General features: G+C 38.0%; 1 protein-coding gene across 2 annotated transcripts; it reads left to right on the top strand.

The window, feature by feature from the left end:
* Positions 1-231: 231 nt before the first annotated feature.
* MTERF1 (mitochondrial transcription termination factor 1) lies at positions 232-7445 on the top strand. 2 transcript variants are annotated; one of them, XM_043462558.1, is made up of 3 exons: positions 232-307; positions 844-905; positions 4989-7445. In XM_043462558.1, the coding sequence occupies exons 2-3, from the start codon at positions 901-903 to the stop codon at positions 6175-6177; spliced, it is 1194 nt and encodes a 397-aa protein (XP_043318493.1). In that variant the 5' UTR covers positions 232-307; positions 844-900; the 3' UTR covers positions 6178-7445. The 2 variants fall into 2 exon arrangements, with proteins under 2 accessions (XP_043318493.1, XP_043318494.1); XM_043462559.1 differs by lacking the exon at positions 232-307 and adding an exon at positions 314-531.
* Positions 7446-10045: the final 2600 nt, after the last annotated feature.

Raw genomic sequence — 10045 nt, 5'->3', positions numbered from 1 at the left:
CTAGCAGCAACTCAGGGCCTCTGGCCGGGTGGCTGGAAGGCTCCCCCGAGTCCCGTTTCGCCCCCCGAAATACTCCCAGAAGGCGCTCACCGCGGTCTCCTGCTGCCCCCTGCCGGGACCCAGCGTCGGGCTATGAAAAGCTTTGCGCGGCCGCGGGGGAGGGGTGGTGCCAGAGGCGTGACGTCACCTGTATGCGCGGCCCGTCACCGGAAGTTATTTCTGTCCACTTCCGTCCTTCTGTTTCTCGCGAGACTGCAGAAGAGACAGGAAAGGGTTTTTCCCGTGCCCTGTTGTATTCCAGGTTGAGGTTGGTGACTCGCTGCTGCTGTGCTTTTTCTTTTTAGAGTCGGGTCTGGGTGGCTGTGATGTGTAACTGAGTCCCATTCCCGCTCAGCCCGTGGTTGACTTTCCTTGTGGGAGGACGAGGGACCGAAGAACCCGCGGAATGGAACTCGTAGAAATACCCGTAGAGTTTTTGAGTTACAGACCCGCGTAGGTTCGAAACTTGCTTCCACCAGCTAAGTCAAGCTAGTAAGGGAGCTCGGCGCTTTTTCTCATTTTGTAATTTTAGGAATAATGCCTACCTTTTAAGTAAGATGATGTTTGTGAATTACTTAGTTCTGGGTTTTGCTAATTATGCTCGTGATTCTGCTGCCTTTTCCCTTTATCCTCGGGCTTGTACTTAGCATTTTCTTCCCAATATCTCTGAGAGATGCTTAGTATGCTGAAAATTATGCATTTTACGAAAACATTATGCACTGTTAAGTGAGATTGATCTTTTTTTCTGTATTACGGAGTCCTGACAACATTTTGTACCCCTTTCTTTATTTTTTCTCTTTCTAGGGACAACTATTTTTCCGCTTTTCTGGAGGAACGCAAAGTCCTCTGTCCTTAAGACAGATGAGGTGAGAAATGAATTTCTGTAAAGATCTTCAAACTTAGCTCTTTTTGTCGAAAGACTGACTGGAATGCAGTACCGTGTAACCAGAGATTACCCATTTCCATCCAAAGCCCCCTTGTCCGGGGAATTGTGGAGCAGAGGGGAACATAAACTCACTTTTATCCCTTAGACCTCACAAGTACAGAGGTTTTCCATGTATTTGTTAACTTTGGCTTTTAACGCTTGGAGTAATGGCTTTGGTAATTAAAAACGTCAATTTGAGAGACAGATGGAAATAACTTGGAATATTAATTATTTTTAAATTTATAGATTGAGTCAGTTGATACTACTTGCATTAGGCTGCTTAAATATTTATTCACCATACTAGGTGTCATAGGACTATTTTGAAGGGAGATTGGGTGCTAAAAGAGTAAAATAACATTGATATTTAGCAGGTGTAACTTTTTTTGTGTTGAAACCTGAAAAATAACTTCCCCCGTTTTTATCCCCTCTCCCCTTTTCATGTAAGTGATATTATCCTAGCCACACTCTTAAGCAATTTGCCACTTAGAATGCCTAGGACATGTTTTTTATTGTGTTAGATCTGCCTCTTTTTAAAGAGTAGGCTGTGTAATGTTATATTGATGTGTGTTAATCACTCAGTCTTGTGGGACTCTTTGTGACTTCATGTACTGTAGCCCACCAGGCTCCTCTGTCCATTGAATTCTCCAGGCAAGAATACTGGAGTTGGTAGCCATTCCCCTCTCCAGGGGATCTTCCCCACCCAGGGATTGAACCCAGGTCTCCTGCATTGCAGGCAGGTTTTTTACTCTCTGAGCCACCAGGGAAGCCTCATTGTAGTGACGTACCACTGTTTATTAAATCATTCTGCTCTTAGTGGCCATTTGGGTTCCTTCTTTTTTTACTCCCACAAACTATTATAATGCTCATCTTTTTTTTTTTTTTTCTGTGAAGTAACAAATGTGCATTCTTGTCCTTCATTTCCTTTGGATAATCTTCATGAAGTAGAAATGCTGGGTTGAAAGATACAATAGATGGTATCAAATTCCCTTCCAACAGTGATATTTAGAAGTCTTATGTCTTCCTATGTTTACCAATTGTTGATGTTAGTTACCATTGTTTTTAGGTTTAGCTGATCCTGCCCATACTATTGATATTGGGTGGGGGGGGAGCTCCAACTTTTTCATTTATAATATTGTAATCAAAACCAAATTTTTGTGGCCAGTTCAGTTTTTTCCTATTTAAATAGAAGAGTTAATTTTAGGCTCCTTAGTAATGAATTACTATAAAACAAATGATTCACTTCACCTTGAAGTACTTGTTAAGTTAAAGAGTTGTGGGAAAATACTGTTTGAATGGAATCTTGTACTATGGATAGATTTAGGAGGATGGGCCTTTCTGAAAGACAGAGTGGCTTTAAAAACGCGGGAAGACAAGAATGGTCAAGGATGTCTAGGACCAGAGACTTAACAGGCAATGGTGTTTCATTGTGAGATTGCAAAATAGAAGAGCTAGCTAGAAAGGCCAGTCTGAAGATTTTACCTTCCAGGGGAGAGCTACAGAGGTGTCTAATAGGAAGTGAGGGACATGACCACATGTTTGTTTCATAAGTGTTCTGTGGGGGGCACTTTTGAGTGACTGATATTAGAGAAAGGAGTTAAGCGACTGATAATCTTGAGTGAGAGAATTAGCGAAGAGCAGAGAGATTGGATTTCAGAGATACTGAAGAAGACTCTGGGTTCGAGGACAAGAAAAAAAAGCAAAGCTTACTTTCACGTCTTTTATTATGAGAGTAATGGTGATTTCATTAATTAGAGGGGGGCTCGTTTGTTTGGGGTCTGGGAAAGATGCTCAGTTTGGTTTTGGACTTGTTAATTTGTGTGAAAGGTATGTCCACGGAGAATGAATTATACACAAAGACAAATCCACCTATAACAGATCCAGAAGTCTTAATTTCTTACTCTCTTGTTAAGATGTTTGGCATATATTTTTACTTTCAGTTTGTTGTCAGTAGAATTTCTTTTGAACTTACTGTGACTCATTCAGCTCTGTTTCTCAAGAGTAGAGTGTGGTTTAAAGGAGTAGTCTTAGACATTTTTGATCATATATAATCTTAATTTTAAAAAGGTCTATAAATATACCTTGAACATATGTATATTTACTGACTAGTTATATACATGTCTTATGGTACTGTTATTACTATATTGTATAATTATGAAACATGTAAAAAGTAGAAATTTTAAAAGGCCAAGACAAGTATAAATTAGAGCTTTACTGTTTTCTTCCTATATCCCATTGGATCGTCTCATACCCACTCTTTGGAAAGCACTGGTTTTATCTAGAGCTGTCAGTGTTCTGCCCCTTTATCCAGTAGAGGTCACCCTGAGCATCTGGAAGAGAGGAGGTTTTTGAGCTGGGTAAGGTAAAGCCTTATTCTTTAATTAGGAGGTTCTTACTTTTAAGTTTCTGTCTTCATGTATTTTTGGAAGATTATGTAGTTACAGAGTATATGTTATTATGAAGACATGAAGAATAATGAACTCAGGGTATAGGGCAGTCTTAAAACATGCTTTTGCTGTTTCCTGTTTACTTTGTGAGAATGTTACTTGAATCTATAGTTTTGGAATCTTTTCCTAATTCTTTGAGGATTAATGGATTATCTGAGTTATTAGAATGTTCCCAGCCAGTAGGCATAATCCAAGTTCTTGTTAAATTGGAGTATTTTAAAAGGATAGGCACAGAGGAACTTTTCTTTTATGGATTTTGAAAGCAGCATATCAAGCCCAGAGATAGTAGTAGTGAGTTGGAGCCATCTATCTCTATTCTTTGTTTTATGCTTAATTAGGAGAGAGGAAGAGGGAGAACCCTCTTTTAAGTACTAAGAGCCCATTGTAAGTAATTAGAAATTAGGAGTAGTTTGTCACAGCTATATAGTCTGAAAAGGAGAAAGTACTGGTAAAGTATTATGTACAACACTTTACAAAAAAGTGTTACGTATTGTATGACTCGGACCATAAGCAATTTAGGAGCATAAATTATCTGACAATTTGGATAGCAAGACAAAAACTTTTCTGTTGCTTTTCTGTTAAAATATTTCCTATAAACAGAGATATTTGTTTTAATAGGGACCTATGATTATTGTCATGTATAAGTTCATACATTTGATGTCCCATTTCTAAATGATCAGGAAAATGAGTTGTCAAGGTTTTAATCTCTTGATCAAAGTTATATGTATTGTGAAGCAGATGCAGAGAGCCCTGAGTTAGTCTTCTGTAAAATGGTGGTAAGGAGGAGGGCAAAAGTAAGTTTTTAAATATGTACATCTCACTTCTCTGTATAATTCCACATGTCGTGGACCCTGTGTGTGAAATATCCCAACTGGGTCATAATGAAGTGAAAATCGGTTTGGAGTTGTTGGATTAACCCAACAACTGAGGGAGCGTTAGGGTAAATTGAGTGACATGGAGATTGGGATCAGGGCTGTTGACCAGAGATCCATGTAGGATAAGAATTAAGGATGGCTTTAAAGAATACCATGAACCTAGAAAAAGGTGTTTAGGGTGGAAATAACATAGTATGAAGTGTTGTTTTCAGGGCTAGATTTAAAGTTTGATAACCAAAAAGTGAGAGCAAGAGGCAAAGAAGGCTGGTATCTGTGGGCAAATGCAAGGCCAAGAATCTGGGAAGTTAGAAGACAAGGCAGAATTGAAAGCATCAGTTAGTAAAAATAAGTCAGAGCTTTGGAAAGCAGTTAGATAAAGCAGAGATGCCAAGGGGCAATTGGTTTTGGGTAGCCAGTGCAGGCAGGACCAAACAGTAAGTAAAGGCAAGAATAATTCTGGGGCAGTGTTGTTGCTGTGTGCTGCTTTTATTTGTGTTAAGACTAGAAGTGGCCCCTGGCCCACAGATAATCGGAAGTGGTGAGCCAGGGAGTGGGGGTGTGGTGGGGAGATTGTTATCACAGAATCAGGAGAGCTGGATCTCTAGTGTTTTCTTACAGAAATGACCACAATACAGGATCATGATAAAATCTGTTAGCTGTTTAACATGTGTGTTTGTGTAATACTGTATATATTGTTTTATACAGCATTCCATACGGTTTGGGCTACCTGACCATTATGGCGCCAGGAAACCTCTTGTATGTGAGAAGTAACTATCTCTTTGGTTCAAGATGTTGGATGATGCGATTTTCAACAGAAATCATCTTTAAATCAGTTTCATTTAGGCTTTTCGGTAAGAAATGTGATAACGCAGACAGTGAACCTTTGGAAAATGAGGAACTGCTGAATAACTTACTTACCATGGGAGTAGATGTTGACATGGCAAGGAAGCGACAGCCTGGAGTTTTTAACAGGACAGATACTAATGAGCAGGACCTGCAGACGTTCCTTCTGTCTAAAGGAGCCAGCAAAGAAGTGATTGCTAGCATCATATCAAGATACCCACGAGCCATGACTCGCACGCCTGAAAGTCTTGCAAATCGGTGGGATCTGTGGAGAAGAATTGTGACATCAGACCTTGAAATTGTAAATATTTTGGAACGTTCTCCTGAATCTTTTTTTCGGTCCAGTGACAACCTGAACTTAGAGAATAACATAAAGTTCCTCTACTCAGTTGGATTGACCCGTAAATACCTTTGTCGATTGTTGACCAATGCCCCGCGTACCTTCTCCAATAGTCTTAATCTGAATAAACAGATGGTTGAATTTTTGCAAGAAGTCTGTTTGTCGTTGGGTCACAATGGTCCCACAGATTTTGTCAGGAAGATAATTTTTAAAAACCCTTTCATCTTAATTCAGAGCACCAAACGGATAAAAACTAATATTGAATTTTTACAGTCCACGTTCTGCTTGAATAACGAGGAGCTGCTTAGTCTGATATGTGGTCCAGGAGCTAAAATCCTAGACCTTTCCAGTGACTGTATGAGAAGAAGCTACAGAAATATCAAAGAAAAACTGATCTCTCTTGGGTGTACTGCGAAAGAGATACGGAAGTTTGTTTTAAGCTATCCAGATGTGATCTTCTTGGGAGAGAAGAAGTTTAATGATAAAATAGACTGCCTCATAGAAGAAAAAGTTAACATTTCACAAATAATTGAACATCCTAGGATTTTGGATTCAAGCATAAGTACTTTAAAGAGTCGAATCAAAGAATTGGTAAACATTGGCTATGACTTGAGTACATCAAACATCAGCCTTCTGTCTTGGAGTCAAAAAAGATATAATGCTAAATTGAAAAAGTTATATATTGAGCAGAACATTGTTCTGGAGAATTAAGCAAAAGTCAGTCTTCTAATGTAGTGATATTATTTCATTTTGAATTTGGACCTTTCAAAAAGGAGAGATTTGTGTTTTTAACCACATATACATATGTAATGTGCCTTTGGATATTTTATTTTAAAGTTTCATAAAAACTCACTGTCAGTATATCCAAGTATATAGTCTTCGCAGCTACCTCTTCTGTAGTTCGAATTATTAATAGTACAACATCCAATTTTATGATATAGGCTGTGGATATTGTATTAATGGTCATTGCTGAGTGCTGTGGCAGAACAAAAGAAAATGCAAAATTAGCTTTTTTGGCTTCTGTTCCTGTTTAAAAATTGAGAGATTGATTTAGATAGTTCTATTTCTTATCATGGTTTTGAATAGCAACTATTTCTCCTGTTATTCTATATATCTAATTATAGTTCATCTTCAAAATACAGTGTCAGTAGAAATAAGACAACACAGAGGAGGAATTCTTCATCCAAATTCTACATACTCCATTTAAATCATTAGTATGCCTCATGGCTCCTCCAGTTTAGGCTAAATTTCCTGTGGGTATATCCTGATTTCTTTGAAGATAGGGGCAACTGTGACAGGCAGAATAATAGTTAACCCAAAGATTTCAATGTCTTAATTCCCAGAACCTGTGGATATGTTTTGTTATATTACAAAAGGACTTTGCAGATATGATTTAAGAACCTTAATTTGAAGTCCTGGGTTGGGGAGGTTATCCTGGCTTATCTGGTTGGACCCAGTATAATCATAAGGGTCCTTGACAGTGAAGAGGGAGGTAAAAGGAGAGGTCAGAGTGATGTGATGGAAGAAGGACTTGCCCCACTGTTCCTGGCTTTGAAGGAGGAAGGGGACAGGAACCAAGGAGTGCAGGTGGCCTCTCGGCAGTGGACAAGACGAGGAAGTGTCTCCCCTAGTGCTCAGAGAGGGAGGCTAAACTCAGGACTTTGAGTTTAGCCCAGTGAGACCCTTGTCAAACTTCAGACCTGCAGAACCAGGAGATAATAAACCTGTGTTGTTTTAAGCCACTGAGTTTGTGATAATTTGTTACAGCAACAAATAGACTAATGTAACAATTAAATAGATAATTTAGTAATTCAGGTGAAGAAGTATACCGTTTGTATCATATCTGTATTTCTTCCTCGTATACTTTTTTGGTCCACTTACCTTTCTGGAATGGCTAGTAAGTTACTGTTTGTAAATTCCTGTAAATATATGGATGAAAAACTAAATGTAAGTCTAAATAAAGGAATATTTTTGCTTAATGAATGTAGTTTAAAGAAATGATGGTTTTTGTTTATTTATAATTTGCTGGTGTTTCTACTAATATAAATAGAGAGTCAAAAGTTTCTAGAGGCATTAATTTCAAAAATGACACATATCTATCTGTATCTTGAAAACATTCCCGGTCTAGCTTTGCATAAATTGAAAGAGAAGGAACCAATTATATGACTGTAATTACTTTCAGTTTTTTCCAGAGGCATTTGTTTTCTAGATATGGATTTTGAATTAAGTAACACATGACACTTAACCTTTGAAGCATTTTTTTCTTTTAGTGAAATATAGTTGATTTGCAGTATTAAGTTTCATGATCACGGAATAATGATTCAGTGTTATTTTTTTTCAGGTTATACTCCATTATAGATACAGATAAACACACACACCAAGATAATGGGTATAATGCCCTGTGTCAAGCCTTATTTTTTATCATTGATACGTCAAAAAGGTTATTGCCACCAGTGATAGTAACAAAATGCATGTTTTTTCAAGGCCATTTGTATGTAAATGATACTCAACTATTTCCAATAAACTATTTGATGGCAAACATGGCATAACTTAGAAAGCATGGACTTTAGAGACACTTTTTTAGAGAAATATATCTGGCACTATTCCTGATTAGCTCTGTAACTTTGTGTAAATGTTTTAATTTTACTGAACCTATTTTCTCATCTATAAGATGAGAAATGGACCTCCCAGAGTTAAGAATTAGGTGATATAGGGCCTCTAAGGTTTCTTGCACACAATAACTGTTTAGTGGTAGCCAGAATAAATAGTTACAGTAGCATTTTAAAGACATCATTCCCATATTACACAATTCAAAGTATGCAGCTTTTAAAAATATTCATAGTGCTGTGCAATAATCACTGCAGTCTAACTTCAAAATGTGTTCATGCCCTTTAAAAAGAAATCCTATACACATTGGCACTCAATCCCCATTATCCCCCTCCTGCTTTCCTAGCCCTGTTTAGTCGCTCAGTCGTGCCCAGCTCGTTTGTGATCCCATGGACTGAAGCCCGCCAGGCTCCTGTGTCCATGGGATTTCCCAGGCAAGAATACTTGAGTGGGTTGCCCTTTTCTTCCCAGCCCTAAGCAACCACTGATCTTTCTAGAAAGTGGCCTATTCTGAACGTTTCATATAAATGGAATCATGCAATATGTGGCCTTTGGTGACTGGCTTCTTTCACTTAACATAATGTCTCTAAGGTTCATTCTTATACTGTGTATCAGTATTTCATTCTTCTGTGTTGGCAAATAATCTATTGTATAGATACAGCAGTAGGATTGGGAGTAAATTTTATTGTTATGGTTTAAGTCCTGGGATGGGGAGGTTATCCCAGATTATCTGGGTGGGCTCAGTGTAATCAAAGGAGTCCTTAAAAGTGGAAGAGGGAGGGGAAAGAGGAGGTCAGAGTGATGTGATGAAAGGACTTGATGCATTTTTACTGGCTTTGAAGGAAGAAGGGGATATAAACCCCCTTAAGTCCCTGTTTTCTGACTTGTTTAGGAACACTTTCTGAGATATTGATTTGAAGTGTAACAATTTATAAGAAACTTGAGGGAGGTGGGCAGAGGAAATAAAAGCTTATTGGCATCAGCTGGTCATGAGGATTATACCCGGACTTTTGAGAGATGATATAGCAACAGTAGTTGCCAGTGACCAAAGAGAGTGTGGGATGCACAGAAGTAAAATACAGTACCTATTTGGGGGTTGGGAGAGGGACAACTTCCTTTGTAATCTTTGTAGAAACAAATGGGCAATGCCTGGCAGGCATTATATAAATGTAAGTATTTTATATAAAATATTAATCTTATATAAGTACACATGTATAAATATGTATTATATAATATAAATATATAATGTATATACGCATACACATATAATATTTTTTGAAGTATAGTTGATTTATGATGTTTCTGTTGTGCAATGAAGTGATTCAAAATATATACCTTTTCAGATTCTTTTCCATTGTAGTTTATTACAAGATACCTAATATAGTTTCCTGTGCTATACATTTGGACCTTGTTTATCTATTTTTATATAGTCGTTTGAAACATGCCCTCTTTTAAGGTTTGAGTCTGAGGAAGAGTCAGTTCTTGTAAAAAAAAGTGAATTATAAGCATGTCTTAGAGATTATTGTGCGTTTGGTTCTAGATCACTGCAGTGAAGTGAATATTGCAATTAAGTGAGTCACGTGGAATTTCTTGGTTTCCCAGTACATACGAAAGTTATGTTTATACTATAGTCTATTAAGTGTGCAATAGCATGCTGTCTTACAAAAACAATATATACCTTAATTCAAAATGCTTAATTGCTAAAAAGTGCTCATCATCATCTGAGACTACAGCAAGTCAATCTTTTTGCTGCTGGAGGGTCTTTCTTTTTTTTAAGGTTTTTTTGACGTGGACCATTGGAATCTGGGCTTTCTTGGTGGCTCAGCTGGCAAATAATCTGCTTGCAATGCCGGAGACCTGAGTCAGTCCCTGGGTTGGGAAGATCCCCTGGAGAAGGGAACAGCTACCCACTCCAGTATTCTGGCCTGGGGTTGCAAAGAGTCGGACACAACAGAGTGACTTTCACTATTGT

This window comes from Cervus canadensis, chromosome 3 (assembly GCF_019320065.1).
Source record: "Cervus canadensis isolate Bull #8, Minnesota chromosome 3, ASM1932006v1, whole genome shotgun sequence".
Lineage (NCBI taxonomy): Eukaryota > Metazoa > Chordata > Mammalia > Artiodactyla > Cervidae > Cervus > Cervus canadensis.
The sequence above is the reverse complement of the archived record's forward strand: the minus strand, read 5'-3'. Positions and strand labels throughout refer to the sequence as shown.